Source organism: Strigops habroptila, unplaced genomic scaffold (assembly GCF_004027225.2).
Source record: "Strigops habroptila isolate Jane unplaced genomic scaffold, bStrHab1.2.pri NW_022045599.1_ctg1, whole genome shotgun sequence".
Classification (NCBI taxonomy): domain Eukaryota; kingdom Metazoa; phylum Chordata; class Aves; order Psittaciformes; family Psittacidae; genus Strigops; species Strigops habroptila.
In genome coordinates this window covers 11,142-35,541 of record NW_022651080.1, presented here as the reverse complement: position 1 = coordinate 35,541, position 24,400 = coordinate 11,142, and the positions used below count along the sequence as shown (strand labels likewise).

The window sequence follows — 24,400 nt, the reverse complement described above, 5'->3', positions numbered from 1 at the left end:
TAGCTGTGTTTGTGTCTTGATGTTAAGAAAAGTGCTGACATCTTTGTACTAGAAACTTTTAATCTGGTCTGTGTTCTCAGCATTGCCATCACCTCTGTACTTTGGAATCCATGTTGTGGGAACTATTAATAATTATACTTCTTGCTTTTTCTCCTCGGAGGACTAACCTATGGGGGAGACATCCCCGCACATCTTCCACCTCCCCACCAGGCTATTTACAGTAGCACTTAAGAATTTCAAAGATTTTAAATATCCTTTGAATACCCATGAAACCAGCCTGCTCCTTTTGCTGGGAACCAGCATGTTGCTGCATATGGTTCAGGTCTTGCTTAAGGTTAAACAACTGTGTGAGCATACCACCAAGAGATCTTCCCGGAGGCTGGACAGGTATGAGTGGCAGGGTGTGTGGGATAGTATGGGCAAGTACGTAGGCCAGTGGGCCCCTGCAATGCTCTGGAACTTCACCCCTGAACAAGTGCAAAATCCAGAAAAACTACTCCATTAGTTGGAAAAAGCATCGTCCTGGCAATACCAGAGAGGCAAAATCACCACAACATGCTGGGGCCTGGCCCATGCCCACTGAACCCTGCTCAGCACTATCCGGTACCTTCAAGGAGAAAAGAAAGTCTCTGGATCTGATTGCAAAGCAACAGGATCAGGAAGTGAGTCCCGATTTTACAGTTACACGAGAGTCCCCAGTGCAATGGGGAAAAGCCTTAGATCAACTAAAGCCACTTGAAAAGGAACATGCTTGGTTTACTGATGGGTCAGCTAAATATATGGGAGGAAAGAGATTTTGGAAAGCAGTAGCATACCATCCTCATTCAGAAAAATTTCTAGAAACAACGGGAGAAGGGAAATGAGCCAATATGCTGAATTATATGCAACTTACATGGTTTTAAAACAAGAAGATCCAGGAGAATGCCATTTATATACTGATTCTTGGTCGGTAGCTAATGGACTAGCTACTTGGCTACCAACCTGGCTAGCCAAAGACTGGAAAACATATTCTAGGGAGGTCTGGGAAAAAGAACTATGGATAGATAAATAGTACAAAGGACGAAGGTAACTGTATTTCATGTGGATGCTCATAGTAATACAGACACATTAGAACAACTTTGTAACTCTGTTGCAGACAACTGGGCATATTCCTCCAGGGCATTTTGGTCTAGTAACTGCTGGATCCAACCTAACCCTGAAAGGTGTCCATTGCATGGGAGGAGTGATTGATGCAGATTATCAAGGGATTAAGGTAATCCTGTTAAACAATGGTGAACAAGATTTGATTATTCAACCCCGTGACCGAGTAGCGCAATTATTGATCCTACCAGTTTTTCAAGCAGAAGTAATGAAGGGGGATCCACCCCAGTCACCACAGTTCATGGAGATAAGGGGTTTGGATTGACAAGTATCAACTATGGAGCTAAAATATGGGTTCAAAGGCCAAATGGCCCCCCCAAACCGGCTGAAGTAATAGCCATGGGGAAAGATAACACCATTCTAATTATGAAACCTGGGCAAGAAAAATGGGAATATGTCCCTGCAACAAAATGTTATTTGCAAGAGTGACAAGATGGTATAGGACTTTATCTAACAGATCCTGCACGGCTGAACCTACCTGTTTAGCGTAAGGGCCCCTTCGAGAGAGGATATTATCCACGTCACCTGATCTAAGAAAGCACCTTTCGTGGAAAACAGCAAAAATCGGAACAATGCGGCTATTGTTAATATTGCTCATTATATGTTATCATTAGGGTCAAATAGTCAATTTGAAAAATAGGTTTTAACTTCAGGGAAAACAGTGGCAAAAACATTCAATCTCAGCAACTGCTGGGTCTGCAGGAGCCTAGGCAGAGTCGAAGATTGCCCTTGGATAGCCCAACCGATATCGTCTAAATGGTGGATCAATGACCAACGCGATACACATGAAAGGACAGAATTCTGGACTGAAGACAGCAAGCCTTGGCGATTGCGCTTTCACGGAAAAGGCATTCACTACCTTAATCGGACACGAAAACATGGGGTTCAAGTGGAAAAAAGTGTTCATCAATAGACTTTATCTTTAGGTTCAGATTATTGAACCTCTAATTATCCTCCTTACAATTATTTCAAATATCAAGGCAGAAACATGTAAACAGAGTATGTACACAACAATCATAGAGACAGTCTAACAGCCATGATTCATCTATAAGTCAAAGGACCGATTTAAGTGCTAGGGCCTGAACAACAGGCCTAAGCCAGAGTTGACTTACAGATGAATCCTGTACATTTTATGATCACTGCCCTTTGTACTAGTTGACATAATATTAAGACATAACGATAAACCGCTGATGCTGATGAATAGATAAACCTTACATATAGACTCAACAAACCACCTATGCTAGCTGTTTTAATACTAAAATGGGTACTGTAGGTCTGATGGCTCTTGTGAGGATTCTGTGCAACTGTCTGCAAGGATCTTGTGCAATTGTCTGCAAAGTATTTTAGGAAACAGACCAACCGCGCCCCGGGCTCTGGCCAAGCCCTGGTCTCGGTTTGTTGGGGGGGGTGTACCACCAGACATTTCCACACAAAAGAATATGTAAGTCATTCTGACTTGCTAATTTGGGTCTGCAAAATCTGGACTCTCTTGCAGCGACTTTGGAGACCTCCTCTATGGGTGGACGCACCATGTACAACTTCCCAATTGCCAGGAAAGGTTCCCCAAATCCTCGCTGCAACAGAGGCTCCCCAGCAACTGCGGATCTGGATGATGGTAACGTATTTAGGTAATTGCTGATGTATCTTTTCTTAATCACATGTTTACTAAAGGCCTATTTGTCACACTAGAATTACAACACTTGAGATTCGAATACAAACATTCCTGTACGAACACGACCCTGACAGATGAACAACAAATAAAGTACAAGCCTGTCCTGGGAAAAGCTGGGAACAGCCCGTGAGTACAGACAGGCAGCTTACTGCTGCTGAAGGTAGACCCACTGAAGCAGTGTCTTCAATGCTTCTTTGAGCTCCCTGTTCCTCACGCTGTAGATGAGGGGGTTCACTGCTGGAGGCATCACAGAGTACAGAATTGACATGACCAGATCCAGGGATGGGGAGAAGATGGAGAGGGGGTTCAGGCAGGTAAATGTGCCAGTGCTGATAAACAGGAAGAGCATGGCCAGGTGAGGGAGGCACGCGGAAAAGGCTTTGTGGCCACTGTCCTGCCTGTGACACCACATGCTTCATTCCTCTCATCTTTCATAGATTTTCCCCTGCCAAGGTCACAATGACCAGCTCTCAAGCCTTCTTTTCAGCAGGCTGTCTAGACAAAGGCCCTGTCCAGTCCTCTCCAGTTGTCTCCTCCCCCCACTCTTTGTTCATTCAGAGTCCTCTCCCCTAAGCTGCTGCTTTGAGCTTCAGGCAGGAAAGGCTTACAAGTCTTTCTGTGGTCTCATTGCCTCCTTGGACATCTCTTCAATCATGCTCACAGCTACCTCTTTGTATCTACCTGTGTCTCTAAACCATTTCCCATGAGATTATCCCTGTGGAGGAACGTGACCCCATGAAGAGCTGCCTGTACCAGGCACATGGTGCCCGAGTGTATTTTACAGTGTTGGACACTTTGTCCTGCTTTCCTTTGCTTTGCTTGCCCAGAGGAACAATCCTGCTGTGCCCATGTGCAGGCAGGTCTCTAAGGCAGCCAGGCTGGAAGCTGGTGCACAGGAGCTGCACCATCCAGCCGCGAGCTTCAGTGGAGAAGTGGGATGTGAGGAGAAGTAACGCAAGTCCCAGGTGGACGATGAGAGCGATGTTGGGTGGGGAGGTGAGGAGCGAGGTGCTCAGTGCAACGCTGGACCTTAAGGACTGCTTTCCCTGCCTGTCCAGGCCTCTGGAAGAGACACTCAGCATCAATGGCAATGGAATAGAAATTTTTAAACTGAAAAGTAATAAATTAAACCCATTCAAATAACTTTTTTCAGATGCTCTTGGTAATCTTCCTGCACTCAGAAACCTCCCCAATTCCCTGGAAGACAATATGGAAGACTTGACAAAAACCACATGGTTTTTGTCAGGATTTTAATGAGCACCATTGGCTGAGTCCATGAATGTCAGGTACCTCTGTACCTGAAGAAATCTCTCAAGAAGTCCAAGTTAGAAACAAAGCCCCAAGACTCCTCAGCATTAATGGGCCATGCTGAGGACTGTTACTGACAAAGCCTCCCCAGGGACTTGTTAAAGCAAGTAACTGGAGGCTGTGATTACAAGAGACAAAGGCAAAATGCAGGTGTCTGATGGTGAGAAAACCCTTGGTCTGTTTGGTGAAGCAGAAAGGCCAAGCCCTGAGCACAGCCCTTGGAGAAGTAGAGCCTGAAATCCTGAGAATGAAAGTTCTCCTCATAGGCCTTCATGAAAGAGGCAACTGCCATAGGCCAGGGGACAGAGACCTTTTGTTCTTTTGGGCCTTTCAGCCTTGCCAGAATCCTCAGGCATCTCTGCTGCAGGCTGTCCTCCACCGGCCCATGCCTGCACCTCTTTCCCTTCAGGCTGTTGACACCCATCTTGCTTTCCCACCTAGCTCTCACCTGGCATTTCTACACCTTCAGTCACATCTCTCCACATACCACTGTCTGTTCCTTGAAACACAAAGCCATAGGCTGATCCAGACTCCCTCTGGGTGACCTCTTGCACCACAAGTCTACCTTTGGAGTGACATTTCTCTTTCCTCACATCCAGTCTGAACCCTTGCAGTTGCACTTTGTAGAGGTTTCCTTCTCTTTCCACTAGCCAGAAAACCTCCATCATCTCTGAAACCCCTCTTCAAGTAGTTGTAGGCTGCAACTATAGTGTCAGTTCAGCAAGTGGAGTGAATATCCTTCAGCAAGGCCACCTAAAGGAGTCTTCTAGAGGAATGGGTGATGCCATCAATATAGAGATCTAAGTACCATGGGACAGCAATAGAAAAAGCCAATGGTGTGGATTGAGAACTTCTTGGCAAGAGCCAAAAGGAAAGGTGGTGTCCTTGGGTGCAAGGTCCCTCATGCTCTGGGGACAGGGCACCTCGTCTGGGACAGCTTCCTGCCTGTAGCACCCTCTATGCTGCGCACATCCCGCTCTCTGCCCGCATACACAAGTGTCTCTCAGAGCCTTTGCACTTCCCCTGCAGCAGCGACACCTCACTCCAGGAGGTTCCTGCATTCTCCAGGCTCAGGGATGGTTCCTGCATTCCAGGCAAGTTTGGGTGGTGCAGGAGAGGGAGACAGGTTGGCTCATGGGGCATGATGAGCAGTGTTCAGGCACCCCCAGCAGTGGGCATTCCCCATGTGCCACGCTGAGGCATGTCCTCATGAGGGAAACTTCTCAGAGAACCTCTGGTTTGTCCAGGGTCTACAGCCACACTCCAAGGGACATCTACCTCTCCTCCACCTACAGACATCAACTGCTCTCCATTGCTGGGCTCAGTCCTGCTTGTAAGGATTTGTTAAAGCCCTGAACCATCCCCTTGCTTCTTGCTGACTTCCCTCCACCCTCTCTCACCTCCCTACACACTGCTCATTGCCACTAGTAACTAACTGAAGAGTTAAGAAGCTCTCAAGGCTTTCCTCACAGGGATTGGGGGGATTCAGGTGGGTGGGGTGACAAACTTGTTGCTGTAAAACGGAGGGCCGCCATAAACCCAAGCTTCCCTTCATACAGGGGCATCCACGCTCCTCATCCTTCTTCTCCCTATACTACCACTCCTGGGGTACCAGCCACCAAAGGGACATGAGATTATGTGTACAATTCTCCCCTTATAGTGCTAGGTCAAAGGAACAGCATTTTAAATGATGCCTCTCAGAGTCCAGTGCCTTTTTTCCTGGGACAAGAACAGACCAGCACATCCTGGGGTAAATAATTCTCCCAGCACCTTGGATGCATCCCCGTTGCTCCCATGGACTGGCAAGGGTGCAGTTTGCAAAGTAACCCCTGGCTTGATCTCCATCCAGCGCTGGTTGTTCCTTTTCCCATCCAGAGTCCTGCCTCAAAGCACAAAGGCCTGGGAGACCTTGCTGGTGGCAACTGAGGCCAAGAGGAGATAGGCTATCTGAGATCTGCTTGCATGTACTCTTGCTTTATTTAGTAGTGGTTCTGTGTTATCTTGTTTCTTCTTTAACTATTCTTGAAGTTGCAGCAGTTCATCCTGGTTCCTTCAGCAGAGGTAAAGGAGATCCCTGCCTGTCCTGATCTGGCAATAAGTAAGTATTTCTGTTTGTCTTACTCTTACAGAGAATTTTCTTCACACTGTCATGTCCTGCGACCGCTACGTGGCCATCTGCAAGCCCCTGCACTACGGGACCCTCCTGGGCAGCAGAGCTTGTGTCCACATGGCAGCAGCTGCCTGGGGCACTGGGTTTCTCTATGCTCTGTTGCACACAGCCAATACATTTTCACTACCCCTCTGCCTTGGCAATGCTGTGGAGCAGTTCTTCTGTGAAATCCCCCAGATCCTCAAGCTCTCCTGCTCACATTCCTACCTCAGAGAAGTTGGTCGTCTTGTGGTTGGTGCCTGTTTAGCACTTGGCTGTTTTGTTTTCATTGTGGGGTCCTATGTGCAGATCTTCAGGGCCGTGCTGAGGATCCCCTCTGAGCAGGGACGCCACAAAGCCTTTTCCACGTGCCTCCCTCACCTGGCCGTGGTCTCACTGTTCACCAGCACTGCAGCATTTGCCTCCCTGAGGCCCCCCTCCTCTTCCTCCCCATCCCTGAATCTGGTGGTGTCAGTGCCTTACTCGGTGGTGCCTCCAGCAGTGAACCCCCTCATCTACAGCCTGAGGAACCAGGAGCTCAGGGATGCTGTGAGGAAGCTGGTGACTGGCTGTGTTTCAGCAGCCGTACACTGCCTGCTTTCCTCTGTAAAGGGCACCCAGTGTAGGTCATGACAGGCCAAGTCTGTCTTTCCTGCTTTACAGTTGTTTTCCTGTTTCAATTAATGATGTTCCTGTCTTCACAGAAATGTCAGTTTTCGTCCCCTCCCACTTAAGTATCCATGCACCTTGTCTGACCCACAGACTTTGTGTCAGTATGTGGTCTCTCATTGTATTTAGGGGAAAGAAATGATCCTGCAGCAACTTCTTCTCTGTGATATGTACTCACAGCTTTTTGGCTGCTCCAGCTCTGGGATGGCTGCTCTGTGCCTGGTGCAGTCAGAGCTCTTGAGGAGCCCAAGGCCTGTTGTGCTGGTGTGGGGAGATGGGATGGCATGGGGGGGCTGCAGAGCTCTCAGGGTGTCCTGGGGAGGAGAGCAGGGGACACAGGTGTCCCTGCAGGGGACTCACCTGCACTGGCACAGGCTGGGGCTGCCTGGCTGGGAGCAGCCCATGGGAAGGGTCTGGGTGGGCAGGAGCTGGACAGGAGGCAGCGTGTGCCCTGGCAGCAAGGGAGGACAGCAGCATCCCGGGCTGTATGACCAGGAGCACGGCAGGAGAACAAGGGAAGGGATGCTCTGGAATACTCCATCCAGGTTTCAGATCCCCAATCCAGGAATGCTATTGGCAAGCAGGAGTGGGTTTAGCAACGGGCCCTCAGGACAGGCAGGGACTGGAGCACATTGCCTGTGGGGAGAGGCTGGTGGAGCTGGGCTTGTCCATCCCAGAGAAGGGAAGGCTGACAGGGACCTCATCACACCCTGCCAGTAACAACGAGTATATCAGGGAGAACACAGAGCCAGGCTATTCACCGTGGTGCATGGTGGGAGAACAAAAGGTGGTGGGTAAAGCTGAAAGAGAACAGGTTCAACCAGAACATAGAGAAAAACTTTTTCCCATAGGCCAAGTGCTGCACCAGATCACTCAGAGAGGCTGTGCAGCTTCTGGCCTTGGGGATTTCCAGTTCAGACTGAATCAAGCCTTGAGCCACTTGCTCTGACCCTGTTAATGACAGGTTGGACTTGAGACCTCCTGAGGTCCCATCCAGTCTCAGTTCTCTTAAGGTCCTGTGATGATGTTGGGCCCTATTGCTAACTGGAGCAAAGCAGATGTTGATGGATCATGAATTCTCCAGAGCTGTAGGTGACCATCTCAACTGACACCTTCACCAGCAAAGAAAGGCTGAAACTTCAGCAACTTGCTCTGTGCAAAGACTGAGGAGTCCTGGGCAGAGAAGGGTTTGGGGCACGCGGCTCTGTGCAGGACACAAATGATGTTGTTTTAATGCCTGTAGGCCTGTCAGATGTCAGTTAACGGCCATGAAAATGAAAGGACACACACAAATGTACAAGCACATTTTCAACAACTCAATCACTTGAGTACATTCACGACCTGGCAATGTTTTCCCACCATGACAGAATGAGAATTTCCAGGCAGTGTATTAATGACAGGAGAAGAAATCTTGAACTTACCCTGTACTTGTATTACCCCTACTCTGTCTATAATTTCACCACCCTCATCATTAACGCTTTTCCACCTCTCCTGATGAAATGGCCATGTCTAAGGACATCTTTCCAGCAGACTATCTGGACATGTGCCCTTCCCATTGCTCTCAGGTTTCCTCCTCCACTTGCTCTTCGGTCATTCAGATCCTCTCAACTCTCTGGTTTCTGCTTTGAGCTGCAGGGAATTAGAATCTTGCCCCTTTTTTCAGAAGTCTGATTAACACTTTGTTCAACACCTTAATTGTATTTATGTCTCTCCTTTCATGACAATAATTTTGAAACTGTTCTACCAAGTTCCTTGTGAAAGGGGGATCACGTTAGATGCTGCTTGGACTCATCATAGAGATGAGAAGGTTTAAAGTTTATTAGATTATATGGTGTGTAACTTGTGTTTGTGGGCACTGCAGAGAAAGCTTCTCTGTGGCTGGTGCAGCCCAGTTCCCCAAGGAAAGCAGGAGGGAGCTGGTGTAAAGGAGCTGCCCCATCCAGCTGCAGAGCTCAGGGGAGGAGTCGCATGTGAAGAACAGTGCTGCAAGTCGCAGGGGCCGCTGAGGGCACAGTCTCTGCACCCTCTGGAAAACGCTCTGGCTGGTGATGAGGACCGGGCGGGCGGAGGCAGGTCCCGGCACTTCCACCCCAAACCAGTCTAAGATTCCATGATGCTCTGATGTACAAATGTTGGTCACTCTCCACTTCTCATAGGTGGACGTGATGTCCTGCTCCATTGCCCAGGTTGAGCTGTGACCCCTCGCATGCTCCACCTCCAGAGGAAAGGCACTGAGGAAGAGCAGCCCGTGAGGGACCTCCCCGAGCCAGCTGGGCAGAGGCTGGTCCCACTGCGGCGACTCCCAGAGCACCCCTGGGTGCCCAGTGGCCATGGGCACGATGCTGCTGCCATCACAAAGCCGTGGCGGTCGCTGTGGAGACGCCCATTGTGACGGGGGCCCCCATGGTGAGTGTGGGCTATTTAAGGAGCGAGAGCCCTGCAGGAACCAGTGCAGAGGAGACCCCTCCCTGGGGAGGCTGCATCTCCCCTGGCTGCCCTGCGCATCCAGGTACGTGTTCTTTGACTTTTCAATCCTACTTTAGTGTTTGCTTGAAACACGTTGTGGGTGCGTGCTCTAAAGGGAGGAGAAGCTGTCAGGAGATGTGCTGGTGCCATCCCAGCTGGAGGAGCAGGGGAGAGGTGAGGAGGAGGCCCTGGGCTTGTTCATGTGCTTGGAGCTCAGCTCTGGCTGCAGAGGTGCTGGGGGCGAAGCAGGAGCCTTGTGTGTGCAGGAGCTGCTGGTGTGAGAGGTGCTGAGAAGGTGTGAGGGCAGGAGCAGCCCCTGGGCAGTGCAGCTGCTGGTGCTGTCCCTGGGAGCTCAGCACAAGGGGACCTGCCTGGCTCCGGCAATGTGTGCGGAAGCCCACCGGGCATTGCGGAAGGCAGGTGGGGTCCCCGTGGGCTCTGGTAAAGGCCAGGCCAGTGCCGGGCATTGCGGAAGGCTCCAGTGCTCTGCTGGGCTCTGGCAATGCATTCTGGAAGGTGACAAAGGCCCTGGCAGGCGCAGGCACAGCCCAGAAGCCCACTGGGCATTGTGGGAGGTGGGAAGGAGCTGGTGGGCTCTGGCCCCCCCCTGCGGAATCCTGACTGCAGCAATGCCCGCGGGAGCCCCTGTGCTCCCACAGCAACAGTGCCAGGACAGGAGCTGTTGCTGGGTCCTACTTTCCATTGGTAAGCACTGGAACTGCCCCAAAATTGAGCAAGAGGCAAAAATGGGGAGGCAAATGTAGGGGTACTCCCAGAATGAGGGAAATTGGGGGCACCTGAAAATGGGTGCAAGCCATAAGTGAGAGGCACACCGTAACTGAGGAACACTCCCAAAATGGGCACCCCAAAACTAAGGGGCACCCCATTAATTGGGGGTTACCTTATATATAAATGGGGTCACCCAAAAAGTGGGGTCACCCTCAGTGAGGTCATGGGACCCCCCAGACGTGTGCAGAGGGTGTAGGACTGACATCTAAAACAGGTATTTGTCTCAACCATTGCTCTCTGTGAGCTGTGAACTGTAGCGGGTGTGGCGAGACCGTTTACCCCTCAGAAAGAGACTTCATTGCTCTCTGAAACAACTGGTGGATTTGGCTCTGTTGATTCAGCAGCATGCCCTTGCACAGGGAGGAGGCTGGGATGTTTCAGTTCTGACAAGTGGGCTGGAACATCCTGGCAAGAAACAAAAAGCGGATGGGAACATCCTTGCAGGAACCAAAATGCGGACGGGAACGTCGTTGCAGGAACAAGGTGTATGGGCAGTAGACAAAAACCTGCTGAAATGCGCGATTCATGGGTGCAGCCCATGGCTGGTTGCAGTTGTCGCACAATGCTGGGACAACAGCTCTCTGATCGACATCCGGACACAATATGGTATAAAGGACCACACGACCACCGGCTGTCTGGAAGACTTCTCCCACCGATCTGGATGACGGGACGCCGTACGACTCTGTGGTGGTAACTTAACTACTTGACTCTTTCGCTTTCATTGTGCAAATCTCCTTCTACCCTTTGTTTTCCTACTCTTCCACTTTTCCTTCTCTCTTTTATTCTTTTATTTTTTATTTTTTTTTACAATAGTTTTAGATAATAAATTGCATTATTCAGACATTTGACCTCGTTTGTGTCTGAATTTCACCCCATGAGATCTGAATCCTGTTTGTACCGTCCACCGGGACGTGACAGTGTGCATGCATGCGCGTGTGTTCATGTCTGTGCGTGCGTGTGCACGTGCGTGTGTGTACGCAAGTGTGTGTGCATTCGTGTGTGTGTATGTGCATGCGTGTGTGTGCGTGTGTGTGCATGTGCATGTGCATGTGTGTTTTTGTGTGTGTGTGCACCGAGGGGGGTGGGTGGTGGCTGCGGCGGCTGCAGAACCCCAGCCGCATCGGCTGCCGTATTTCAATGTCAACGAAAACCAGCCTCAATGACAGGGAACGAGGGCGAGTGATGTGACAATGCGGGGGAACAACCTCGACCCCCAAAGCACATGCTCCGCTGTGCACACACAGTCCTGTCCCGTCCCGCCCCCGCTAACCCCGTAACCAAAACCCACACCGCACAACCCCGATCTCCTGCCGGGGGCTGCCACCTCTGCCCGGTCAAACCCCCCCGCCAGGGAGAGGGTGTCCCAGGGGAACGAGGGGAAATTGAAAAAAAGAAAACCCAAAACCCCAAAATCCCCACCAAAAAGCAAAACAAAACAAAACAAAACAAAAAACAAACAAAAAAAAAAACCCCAACAAACCAACCCATCCCACCAAACCAACACCAAACCAGCTGTGAGCGCAGGGCAGCGCCGGGCCGCCGCCTCCGACCGGTCCCCCCCGCCAGCCAGAGACATGTCTTGGGGCAGGATGTGGGGGGTGTCGGCAGATGGACACGGGAAACCCAAAAACAACGAAACCCCCAAAACCCACAGAACAAACAAATGTGGCAGCGCCGGGACCTGCCTCCGCCCGCCCGATCCCCACCACCGGCCACAGCGTGTTCCGGGGGGGGCGGGGACTGTGCCCTCAGCGGCCCCTGCGACTCGCAGCGCTTTTCCTCACATGCGGCTCCTCCCCTGAGCTCTGCAGCTGGATGGGGCAGCTCCTTTACACCAGCTCCCTCCTGCTTTCCTTGGGGAACTGGGCTGCACCAGCCACAGAGAAGCTTTCTCTGCAGTGCCCACAAACACAAGTTACACAACTCCTCGGCTTTATGTCAAGTGCAAGCAGCATCTGACGTGATCCACCTTGCTCAAGGGATTTCCATAGAACAGTTTTCAACTGAGATAAGAGATAAGAAAGGAGAGACATAAACACAATTAAGGTGTTGACCAAAGGGTTAATCAGACTTCTGAAAAAAGGGGCAAGATTCTAACTCCCTGCAGCTCAAAGCAGAAACCAGAGAGTTGAGAGGATCTGAATGACCAAAGAGCAAGTGGAGGAGGAAATCTGAGAGCAATGGGAAGGGCATGTGTTCAGATAGTCTGCTGGAAAGATGTCCTTAAGCATGGCCATTTGATCAGGAGAGGTGGGAAAAACGTCATGACGAGGAAGAGACAGCGATCGTAGTACAAATACAGGGGAAGATCAAGATTTCTTCTCTTGCCGTTTGTGCACTTCCTGGAAATTCCCATTCTGTCCTGGTGGGAAAACACTGGCATTTCTTAAAAGTGCTCAAGTGATTGAGCTGATGGAAACGTGCTTTTATGTTTGCAGATAGACTTTCATGTCCATAGCCATTAACTGACGTGTGATGGGCCTCCAGGCATTGAAACAAGATCATTTGTGTCCTGCACAGAGCCACGTGCCCCAAACCCTTCCCTGCCCACGACTCCTCAGTTTGCACAGAGCGAGTCACACTGAGGTGTCGACCTCTCTTCACTGGTTTTAGGTGTTGGTTTAGATGGTCACCTACAGCACAGGAGGATTCATTCTCCATCAACATTTGCTCTGGTCATGTTAGCAATAGGGCCCAACATCATAGAATGGAATCATAGAATGGTTTGGGTTGGAAGAGACCTTAAAGCTCATCCAGCTCCAACCCCTGCCACAGGCAGGGACACCTTCCACTAGAGCAGGTTGCCCCACGCCCCATCCAACCTGGCCTTGAACACTGCCAGGGATGGGGCAGCCACAGGTTCTCTGGGCACCCTGTGCCAGTGTCCCACCACCCTCATAGTGAAAAAATTCTTCCTAATGTCTGATGTAAATCCCCCCTCTTTCAGTTTAAAGCCATTCCCCCTTGTTCTGTCACTGCACACCCTTGCAAAAAGCCCCTCTCCAGATTTCTTGTAGGCCCTGTTTAGGTATAGGAAGACAGCTAAGATGTCTCCTGGAGCCTTCTCTTCTCCAGGCTGAACACCCCCAGCTCTCTCAGCCTGTCTTCATTGGAGACGTGCTCCAGCCCTTGGAGCATCTTTGTGGCCCTTCATAACCCCATCACTGTAGGATCATAGGAGAAGAGAGGCTGGAAGGAACCCCAGGAGGTCTCAAGTCCAACCTGTCAGAAACAGGGTCAAAGCAAGTGGTTCAAGGCTTGATTCAATCCCAGTTGGAAAACCCCAAGGCCAGAGACTGCACAGCCTCCCTGGGTGACCTGATGCAGCACTTGCCTCAGCCTATGGGAACAAGGTTTCCTTATGTCCTGGCTGAACCTCTCCTCTGTCACTATCCCCCATTGCCTTTTGTCCTCCCTGTCGTGGTTTGAGCCCAGCCGGTAACTCAGAACCACACAGCCGCTCGCTCACTTCCCCCCCCCCTTCTTCCTCCCCCCGCTCCCGGAGGGATGGGGAGGAAAATGGGAAGAATGTAACTCCCACGGGTTGAGATAAGAGCAGTCCCGCAACTAAGGTATAATACAAACCACTACTGCTACCACCAATGATAATAACGATTAGTGAAATAACAAGGGGAGAGGATACAATTGCTCACCACCCGCCGACCGATACCCAGCCCGACCCGAGCAGTGATCTGGGCCTTCTGGGTAACTCTCCCTGGTTTATATACTGGGCATGACGTGCTGTGGTATGGAATACCCCTTTGGCTAGTTTGGGTCAGGTGTCCTGTCTCTGCTTCCTCCCGGCTTCCCCTCCTCCCTGGCAAAGCATGAGACTGAGAAAGTCCTTGGTTGGAATAAACATTACTTAGCAACAACTAAAAACATCGGTGTTATCAGCGTTGTTCCCAGGCTGAAAGTTAAAAAACACAGCACTGCACCAGCTACTAAGAAGGAGAAAAATGACTGCTATAGCTGAACCCAGGACACTCCCACCAGGCACCATGCTGAGGAGCCTGGCTCTGGATTCTCCATGTTCTCCTTGCTGGTACAGGCAGCCAGTCCCTGGCAGCCTTCCCTTCCCAAGATCTCAGGCCCCCATCAGCCTTCCCTTCTCCGGGTTGGACAAGCCCAGCACCCCCAGCATCTCCCCACAGGCAACGTGCTCCAGTCCATGCCTGTCCTGAGGGCCCATTGCTAAACCCACTCCTGCTTGCCAATATCTTTCCTGCATTGGGGATCTGAAACCTGGATGGAGTATTCCAGAGCATCCCTTCCCTTGTTCTCCTGCCGTGCTCCTGGTCATACAGCCCGGGATGCTGCTGTCCTCCCTTGCTGCCAGGGCACACGCTGCCTCCTGTCCAGCTCCTGCCCACCCAGACCTTTGCCATGGGGTGCTCCCAGCCAGGCAGCCCCAGCCTGTGCCAGTGCAGGTGAGTCCCCTGCAGGGACACCTGTGTCCCCTGCTCTCCTCCCCAGGACACCCTGAGAGCTCTGCAGCCCCCCCATGCCATCCCATCTCCCCACACCAGCACAACAGCCCTGGTCCTAGGGCTCCTCAAGAGCTCTGACTGCTCCAGGCACAGAGCAGCCATCCCAGAGCTGGAGCAGCCAGAAAGCTGATTTCATTCCCCTTCATTCCTGCCATGTGAGGACATCTCACAGAGAAGAAGTTGCTGCAGGATCATTTATTTTACTCAAATACAATGAGAGACCCCCACTGACACAAACTCTGTGGGTCACAAAAGGTGCATGGATACTTAAGTGGGAGGGGATGAAAACTGACATTTTTATGAAGACAAGAACATCACAATTTGAAAGAGGAAAACAACTGTAAAGCAGGAAAGACAGACTTGGCCTGTCATGACCTACACTGGGAGCCGTTTGCAGAGGAAAGCAGGCAGTGTATGGCTGCTGAAACACAGCCAGTCACCAGCTTCCTCACAGCATCCCTGAGCTCCTGGTTCCTCAGGCTGTAGATGAGGGGATTCACTGCTGGAGGCACCACCGAGTACAGCACTGCCATGGCCAGGTCCAGGGATGAGGAGGAGAGGGAGGGGGGCTTTAGGTACGTAAATGCTGTAGTGCTGAGAAGCAGGGAGACCACGACAAGGTGAAGGAGGCACGTGGAAAAGGCTTTGTGGCGTCCCTGCTCAGAGGGGATCCTCAGCACAGCCCTGAAGATCTGCACATAGGAACCCACAATGAAAACAAAACACCCACATGATAAACAGGCACTAACCACAAGAAGCCCAACTTCCCTGAGGCAGGAATGTGAGCAGGAGAGCTTGAGGATCTGGGGGATTTCAGAGAACTGCTCCACAGCATTGCCCTGGCAGAGGGGTAGTGAAAATGTATTGGCTGTGTGCAGCAGAGCATTGAGAAACCCAGTGCCCCAGGCAGCTGCTGCCATGTGGACACAAGCTCTGCTGCCCAGGAGGGTCCCATAGTGCAGGGGCTTGCAAATGGCCACATAGCCGTCATAGGACATGACGGTGAGAAGGGCAAACTCAGCTATTATAAACAAGAGAAAGAAAAAGGCCTGGGCAGCACAACCTGTGTCGGAGATGGCCCTGGTATCCCAGAGGGAATTGGCCATGGATTTGGGGACAGTGATGGGGATGCAGCCCAGGTCCAGGAGGGAGAGGTTGAGCAGGAAGAAGTACATGGGGGTGTGGAGGTGCTGGTCCCAGGCTGTGCTGGTGATGATGAGGCCGTTGCCCAGGAGCGCAGCCAGGGAGATGCCCAGGAAGAGCCAGAAGTGCCAGAGCTGCAGCTCCCGCGTGTCTGCGAATGGCAGGAGGAGGAAGTGGGTGATGGAGCTGCCGTTGGACATCTGCTGCCTCTGGACATGGGGCCTATTCAAACAAGGAAAGGACAGGGAAAAATCACAACAGGCTCCTCTGAGCAAACCCACTGCATTTCTCATAGAAATCCCCCCATCTGAAATGCATTTCCGTTTCTCTGGTTTGTGCTGGCTGAGTGTGCTGTGAGGAGCAGGACCTCTGCCCATGTGCTGCCATGGAGTCAGCTTTGCTCTGAAGCAGTGCTTTGTCCAGCTCTGATGTTCACAAGGGATGTCAGAGGAAACTCACCTTAACTGTAAAGTTCAGTACTTGCACTCATGACTCAGGTGAGTCTGGACTGCACAAGAGAGGCTCAGCATGGCCTTAGAATCATTTTGACTGTGTTCTTTATTGACTAGCATAACAATGCTGAGGCTTCTTTCTAGGGGTAAAATCCTTCTTTGTATGACTGAAAACCTGAAGAGTATTGAAACAGGCAAAAGGTCTCAGCTCTTTGTACCTTAGTGCAGAGCCAGGAGAGCTGCAGTGTCCATTAGTCCTTTCCCATTTGCCCTGTGCTTACACTTGCACTGCCTGTAAGAGGACTTCATACACGAAGTGATCTTAAAACCCCCCAGAGACATCTGTCCTCTGCTGAGAGCAGGGGAGCATGGTTTCAAAGGGCAGATCATGAACTCTCATGGGGAGAAGCAAAGGACTGTGCCCAGCAGAGTGTGGCCAGCAGCCACCTCCAGTGCCAGACACCAAGAGAGCTGCCTGAACGCACCCTCCCCACGCCTGGGCTGCGCTTTCCCCCCACTCCCTGCCCATGGCTCTGCTGCCTGGAGCTGTCCCTGCCAGGAGCTGCTGCTCTGTGCCCAGCTCTGCTCCCTCTCAGTGCTCCCAGAGCCCATGCCATGGGCTGTGTGCTCAGCTCTGCCCTGCACACCCCTCCCGGCAGCAGGGCTCTGCCCAGGGGCATCTCTGCCTGGGCAGGCTCTGATGGGAACCTCACACTAACCCTGGTGAGGCTGCAAAAGTGACTGATGCTGACTCTATACAATGGTGTGTTGATTTCTCATAGTCTATGGATTATTCAGAAAAGGATTTTGAATTTCACTGCTATGTTCTAAATCAAGACATTAATTTTTATTTTAAATTCCCTACCCAAAAAAATCAGAGCAGAAACTGATAGAACAGGATCCTTCCCTTTCAGGTAGCCCCTGCCTTGCTGTGCTTCCTGATAAGCTCCCCAGGAGACTCCTGCAGTGACTTGAAGCTCTGAGCAGCCATGACCCACACAGCACCCTCTCTATAGCAGCAGTGCCCGTTGGCTGCCCTGCTGGGGTCAATCCTTCTGTCCAGCTTCTCCCTCCGTGCCATGGGGAGCTCCCGGGCAGGCTGAGTGCTGACCCTGGCAGGCGGCAGAGTCCCTGCCCTGGCACACAGCCCCTGGGGGGCAGAGACCCTGCTCGCAAGGACAGCGCTGGGCACCCCTGGCTGCACACCCACATTCACACCCTGCAGCCAGCCCCGGAACAAGGGACCTGCCTTCTCCTGTCCCTCACATGGTGCAGAGGGAAGCCCTGCTCTGCAGCACATCCTCCTCCAGAGCACACCCTCCTCCTTATCTACACACAGAAACTAAGAGAGTCCTCCTCACAGATCCCAGGGACTGTCCCAGGCAGCAGCTTGAGGAGATCCCTTCAGGAACTGCAGCTGCATTGCCCTGCACCCAGAGCCTTACCACGCACAGGGCTGGGAAGGTTCCTCCTGCAGGCAGCTCTCAGCATCCTCCCCTGCCAAGTGCCTTTAAGCTCTCTGAGGCTCGCAGGTCTGCCCTCGGTGCCTGCAGGCAGTGCCCCAGCCCTGCTCCTGGCCAGAGCTGTCTCTCTGCAGCGCTGCCCGCTTGCCAGCATCTCTCTGTGTCCCAGGAGCCCGGCCCAGCTCAGCAGCAGAGGCCCAGCCCAAGGTGGCTCTGCCTCTGCCCCTCTGGGCTCCCTCCAGGGCTCCCTGGGGCTCCAGGGGAACGCCATGGGAAAGAGCCTGAAGCAAGCGCTGGTGTTCCCTCCCTCAGCTGGGAGACACACTTATTTCTGCAGTGTCATTTCTCTACTGAGAGACAGAGTTTGGTCTGAACAACAGCTTTTCTTAGAAATATAAAATCACCTAGGTTGGAAACTATCCTTAAGATCAAGTGCGATCATTAAGATAACACTGTCAAGTTCACCACTAAGGCATGTCCACAAGTGCCACATCTACATGTCTTTAAATACCTCCAGGGGTGGTGACCCAACCACTTCTGTGGGCAGCCTGTTTCTTCTCCCATCATTAGACAGGACAGGCAGACCAGGACAGGCAGGGATCTCCCTTACCCCTGCTGAAGGAAGGGATTCAGCCTGCTTAGTTGAGGCATCTCCTCCTGGGACTGTAGCCCTGGGGCTGGAAGGGGACTCAGCTCCCTCCCAGGCTCACCACAAACCCACAGGAGGTGGGATTCCTCCTGCCTCTGGTCAGGTCTTCATTAAAAAGGCACCTACATGTGAGCTCCTTGTCTCAGCTCTCATGGTCATTAACAGTGATGGGGGCCAGGAGTGAGATGTCCAGATGCAAATCTCTGGTAACTTTTGCATTACGTGACTGGTCAAAGTTACATGCAGATAATAGAGACAGGTCAAAGATATGTGCAGGCTGATTTAGAGACAGGACAATATCTTTGGGAATATCCTTGTAGCACTCAGAGGCATCAGCCATCAGTTGCTATCAGTGATACAAAATCTGGCCTTTCTTCCACACATTAGCTGCAGGCATTGAGTGAACACAAAAAGTACATCACTGCAGGGTCCCTACTCACTCCCTAGATGATTCAGCCAAGGAACAGCCCAAGTATTTTAACTGTGTGCCTGGGTCCATTTGGCCTTCAGAGACAGCATCCTCCAAGCACAGCGATGGGTAATAGCAAAACTCAGTCCAACTCAAACAGGAACTCAAGGGCAACAAGATGAGCTGCTGCTACTTCAGGAACAGTGAAAGAAGAAACCAGATAACACAGGACCACTACTAAGTAAAGCAAGAGTACATGCAGGTAGATCTCAGATAGCCTATCTCCTCTTTGCCTCAGTTCCCAGCAGCAAGGTCTCCCAGGCCTTTGTGCTTTGAGGCAGGACTCTGGATGGGAAAGGGGAACAACCAGCACTGGATGGGGATCAAGCCAGGGGTTACTTTGCAAACTACACCCTTACCAGTCCATGGGACCAACAGGGCAGCATCCAAGGTGCTGAGAGAATGTTTTTCCTCAGGACGTGCTGGTCTGTTCTTGTCCCAGGAAGAAAGGCCCCGGACTCTGGTAGGCATCATTTAAAATGCTGTTCCTTAGATCTAGCTCTGTAAGGGGAGAATTGTACAGATAATCTCATGTCCCTTTAGATGGCTGGAACCCCAGGAGGTGTAGCATCGGGGGAAGAAGGATGAGGAGGGTGGATGCCCCCTGCATGAAGGGGAAGCTTGGATTTCTGGAGGTCTTCTATGTGACAGGCAACAGTTTGGGTTCGCTTTTGTCACTGAGGATCAGAGGAGTCGATAAGAGGGACATTGTGCTCACAGTTACAAACTACTTGATCAGGGAGGGGAAACAGAAAAGGTCTTTTGTCAGCCCCTGAGGAAGTCTCCAGGTTAATGAGCAGGTTCCTATGGAACTGGAATTGCCCCAACATTCCCTGGCCAGGCAAAGCAACAGGGTATAACAGTCTGGAGGGTCTTGGCACAACCTTGAGAATGCAGGCAAGTAACTGCAACATCTGAGGTGATTGAGGGCTGTGAAAAGGGCAATGAAAGAAGCCAGACGGGTTGTGGGGAATTCACAGGCATTGCCAAATGCCCAGAAAACCACAGCTTTGTGTGCAAAGCAACACAATCTACCACCAAGTTATAACCACACACTCTCACTGACCCTGGGCAGATCCCTGCTCGCTGCAGGGGGGAAAGGATCTCCTTTACCAGGTCCTGGAGGTCAGGGCTTGGCCGCTCTGAAGATAAAAAACCAAAAGGGCCTCCATGGACAGTGGGGCCTCCAGCGACCTCAGAAACGTGAGGTTTTCTTGTGCCTTCTGTTTCTTGAGTGGCTTGTTCATTCTCTCAGGACCTGCTGTTCAGGAATTTGGCACCACAGGGCTCATTCACATGCAAAATGCTCTTCTAGTGTTAACCCCCTGCCATGGGCAAGGACACCTTCCACTAGAGCAGGTTGCTCCAAGCCCCTGTGTCCAACCTGGCCTTGAACAGTGCCAGGGATGGGGCAGCCACAGCTTCTCTGGGCACCCTGTGCCAGTGTCCCACCACCCTCAAAGGGAAGAATTCCTTCCTAAAGTCTGATCTAAATCCTGCCTCTTTCAGCTTAAAGCCATTCCCCCTTTTTCTGTCATTGCACACCCTTGTAAAAAGCCCCTCTCCAGATTTCTTGTAGGCCATGTTTAGGAATGGGCTTAGTAAGATCATCCTGGAGCCTTCTCTTTTCCAGGCTGAACACCCCCAGCTCTCTCAGCCTGTCTTCATCAGAGACGTGCTCCAGCCCTTGGAGCATCTTTGTGGCCCTTCGTAAGCCCATCACTGTAGGATCATAGGAGAACAGAGGCTGGAAGGGACCTCAGGAGGTCTCAAGTCCAACCTGTCAGAAACATGGTCAGAGCAAGTGGTTCAAGACTTGATTCAGTCTGAGTTGGAAAACCCCAAGGTCAGAGACTGCACAGCCTCTCTGGGTGACCTGATGCAGCACTTGCCTCAGCCTATGAGAACAAGGTTTCCTTATGTCCTGGCTCAACCTCTCCTCTGTCACTATCCCTCATTGCCTTTTGTCCTCCCACCAGGCACCATGGTAAGGAGCCTGGCTCTGGATTCTCCATGTCCTCCTTGCCGGTACAGGCAGCCAGCCTCCGACAGCCTTCCCAAGATCTCAGGTCCCATCAGCCTTCCCTTCTCCGGGCTGGACAAGCCCAGCTCCCCCAGCCTCTCCCCACAGGCTACGTGCTCCAGTCCCTGCCTGTCCTGAGGGCCCCTTGCTAAACCCACTCCTGCTTGCCAATAGCGTTCCTGGATTGGGGATCTGAAAGCTGGATGGAGTATTCCAGAGCATCCCTTCCCTTGTTCTCCTGCCGTGCTCCTGGTCGTACAGCCCGGGATGCTGCTGTCCTCCCTTGCTGCCAGGGCACACGCTGCCTCCTGTCCAGCTCCTGCCCACCCAGACCTTTGCCATGGGCTGCTCCCAGCCAGGCAGCCCCAGCCTATGCCAGTGCAGGTGAGTCCCCTGCAGGGGCAGAAACAGGCATTTGTCCCTCTGGGATTTCCTGGGGCTCCTGCCAATATGTGCTCTCCTCCTCCTGGAGCCCCTTCATTGAGCACAGAGGTCTGCAAGACCTTTTCCATAAATGCAAAGCAGACGTTGAGTCCCTCAGCCCCACGGGTGTCTGCTGCTTCTTAGGTCACCTCCTCACCCAGCAGCAGCCCTGCATTTTCCTCCTCAAGTCCTGAAGCTCTTCTCTTTGCTCTTGTTTTGTCGTGCAGGCACCAGCTCCCAGTGAGCTTTGCCTTTCCCAAAGTCACACCTGCACACAAAGGCAATGCACATAAACCTGTTGTCTGTACCTGTGCTGCTGTCACCCCTTGGCAGCTGCTTCATGGCCCCTGTCAGTGCCTTCAGAGAGTGCATTCAGGGTGGGGAACAGTCAGGATGCCCACAGCATTCCTTGGTGCTTTGTCTTCCCATGGCCTTCCTGTGGGGCAGCCTCTCCAAGCTCCTGCAGAGCCCACGTCCCCTGTGGGGCTTCACAGACAGCCCTGCTCCAGGTCTGCCAGGCTCTGGCCAGGAGAGAGGCTGGGCAGGGCTGGCCATTGCCCTGACACAGGCACTGAGCCCAGCAGGAGCACAGAGGTGGCCTCACAGTGAAACTCACTCATTAACCTGGGGTGAGCAGCCAGGGCTGGCAATGACCAATTAGAGATGGCCAATGGCCGGGTGGTGACAACGGACCTGGGCCACCTCCCTGGTCTGCTCCTGCCACCAAGGGCACAGGCCAGCCTCCTCTGTCCTGCACCTGCATGTCTGCGATCCCTTCCACAAGCCCTGGCTCTGCACCACAATGCCCTGGTGTGAGCCCTCAGCCTGCATGCTCATGCAGTATGACACAGACACTGATGTTGTTCTCTCCCAGATACCTCCCAGCTCAGCTCCCTCCAAGCTCTCCCACCTCCCCTGCCCGCTCTGCAGCGCCAATGCCCTCTCCCCAGCACAGCCCACTTGGGGCTGGCCCCACAGCAGGGTGCTGTGGGCAGTAGCACACAGCCTCAGCCCCTGTGCAGGGCACAGCAGCTCCTGGGGGTCAGCGAGAAGCCAGCCCCGCAGAGGAGTGAACATGGAGGGCAAAAGGGAAAGGAGGCACCCTGTGTCCCCTGGTCTCCTGCTCAGGACACCCTGAGAGGTGTGCAGTCCCCCCTGACATCCCATCTCCCCACAACAGCACAACAGCCCCAGCCCTTGGGCTCCTCAAGAGCTCTTTCTGCTCCAGGCACAGAGCAGCCATCCCAGAGCTGGAGCAGCCAGAAAGCTGATTTCATTCCCCCTTCATTCCTGCTATGTGAGGACATATCACAGAGAACAAAGTTGCTGCAGGATCATTTATTTCCCTTAAATACGAGACTCCCATTGCTACAAAGTCTGTGGGTTGGACAAGATGGGCAGACACGGACATAGCAGGGGATGAATACTGACATGTCTTTGAAGACAACAACATCACAAGAGGAAAAAGGAAAACAAATGTAAAGCAGGAAAGACAGACTTGGCCTGTCATGACCTACACTGGGAGCCCTTTGCAGAGGAAAGCAGGCAGCGTGTGGCTGCTGAAACACATCCAGTCACCAGCTTCCTCACAGCATCCCTGAGCTCCTGGTTCCTCAGGCTGTAGATGAGGGGGTTCACTGCTGGAGGCACCACCGAGTACAGCACTGACACCACCAGATCCAGGGATGGGGAGGAGATGGTGGGGGGCTTCAGGTAGGCAAAGATGCCAGTGCTAACAAGCAGGGAGACCACGGCCAGGTGAGGGAGGCATGTGGAAAAGGCTTTGTGGCGTCCCTGCTCAGAGGGGATCCTCAGTACGGCCTGGAAGATCTGCACATAGGACCCCACAATGAAAACAAAACAGCCAAAAGCGCTCAGGGCACTAACCACAAGAAGCCCAACTTCCCTGAGATAGGAATGTGAGCAGGAGAGCTTGAGGATCTGAGGGATTTCACAGAAGAACTGCTCCACAGCATTGCCTCGGCAGAGGGGTAGTGAAAATGTATTGGCTGTGTGCAGCAGAGCATAGAGAAACCCAGTGCCCCAGGCAGCTGCTGCCATGTGGACACAAGCTCTGCTGCCCAGGAGGGTCCCGTAGTGCAGGGGCTTGCAGATGGCCACATAGCGGTCATAAGACATGACAGTGAGAAGATAAAACTCTGCTGTGAACAAGAAGACAAAGAAAAAGACCTGTGCAGCACATCCCAGATAGGAGATGGCCCTGGTGTTCCAGAGGGAATTGGCCATGGATTTGGGGACAGTGGTGGAGATGGTGCCCAGGTCCAGGAGGGAGAGGTTGAGCAGGAAGAAGTACATGGGGGTGTGGAGGTGCTGGTCGCAGGCTGTGCTGGTGATGATGAGGCCATTGCCCAGGAGCGCAGCCAGGGAGATGCCCAGGAAGAGCCAGAAGTGCCAGAGCTGCAGCTCCCGCGTGTCTGCGAATGGCAGGAGGAGGAAGTGGGTGATGGAGCTGCCGTTGGCCATCTGCTGCCTCTGGGCTTGGGGCACTGTCACAGGAGGAAAAGGCGGTGACAGGTTAGGACAGGAGGGATGTCAGATACAAAGTTCAATTTACACACAACTGAACACTTTCGGGCTGCAGAGGACAGGCTCAGCGTGACTTGGTCATGATTGTCTCTGAGGTTGTTGGTTTGTTTCTTTTCCCAGTGTCACAGCTGACAAGTGACTTTTTTAGGTATAAAATTTCTAATGTTTTGAAGACAACTGTGAAGAGTCTCAGCGTGGGACAGACACAAGGGCTCAACTGTCTGTGGGTTAGTGCCTACTCCATATTGCAGCAGAGTCCATCAGCTGCCCTGCACTTTCTAGAGAGACAGTCAGCTCCTTGCCCAGCAGAGCATGGCCAGCAGCCACCTCCAGTGCCAGACACCAAGAGAGCTGCCTGAAGGCACCCTCCCCAGGCCTGGGCTGCACTTTCCCCCCACTCCCTGCCCATGGCTCTGCTGCCTGGAGCTGTCCCTGCCAGGAGCTGCTGCTCTGTGCCCAGCTCTGCTCCCTCTCAGTGCTCCCAGAGCCCATGCCATGGGCTGTGTGCTCAGCTCTGCCCTGCACACCCCTGCCGGCAGCAGGGCTCT

At 52.4% G+C, this 24,400-nt stretch overlaps 3 protein-coding genes across 3 annotated transcripts; 1 reads left to right on the top strand and 2 right to left on the bottom strand.

The window, feature by feature from the left end:
- Positions 1-2,670: 2,670 nt before the first annotated feature.
- Positions 2,671-9,330, top strand: LOC115603002 (olfactory receptor 14J1-like). The gene is made up of 3 exons (XM_030474510.1): positions 2,671-2,755; positions 6,250-6,770; positions 9,160-9,330. Exons 1-3 carry the CDS (start codon positions 2,671-2,673, stop codon positions 9,328-9,330), a joined length of 777 nt encoding a protein of 258 aa, XP_030330370.1.
- A 5,787-nt stretch (positions 9,331-15,117) lies between these two features.
- Positions 15,118-16,029, bottom strand: LOC115603005 (olfactory receptor 14J1-like; the record flags this gene model as incomplete). The annotated part of the gene is made up of 1 exon (XM_030474513.1): positions 15,118-16,029. A coding segment is annotated over exon 1 (909 nt), but the record flags the coding sequence as incomplete, so codon positions are not given.
- Positions 16,030-22,698: 6,669 nt separating this feature from the next.
- On the bottom strand, positions 22,699-23,792 carry LOC115603004 (olfactory receptor 14A16-like). Its single transcript, XM_030474512.1, has one exon. It carries the CDS (start codon positions 23,787-23,789, stop codon positions 22,812-22,814), a length of 978 nt encoding a protein of 325 aa, XP_030330372.1. The 5' UTR covers positions 23,790-23,792; the 3' UTR covers positions 22,699-22,811.
- Positions 23,793-24,400: the final 608 nt, after the last annotated feature.

Excerpts from the sequence above, each read along its gene's own strand:
- LOC115603002 (XM_030474510.1), top strand. The coding sequence starts at position 2,671 with ATGTACAACTTCCCAATTGCCAGGAAAGGTTCCCCAAATCCTCGCTGC. Across the intron at positions 2,756-6,249 it reads AACTGCGGATCTGGATGATG|AGAATTTTCTTCACACTGTC; the intron begins GTAACGTATTTA and ends TTACTCTTACAG. Across the intron at positions 6,771-9,159 it reads ACTCGGTGGTGCCTCCAGCA|AGGAAAGGCACTGAGGAAGA; the intron begins GTGAACCCCCTC and ends CTCCACCTCCAG.
- LOC115603004 (XM_030474512.1), bottom strand. The coding sequence starts at position 23,789 with ATGGCCAACGGCAGCTCCATCACCCACTTCCTCCTCCTGCCATTCGCA.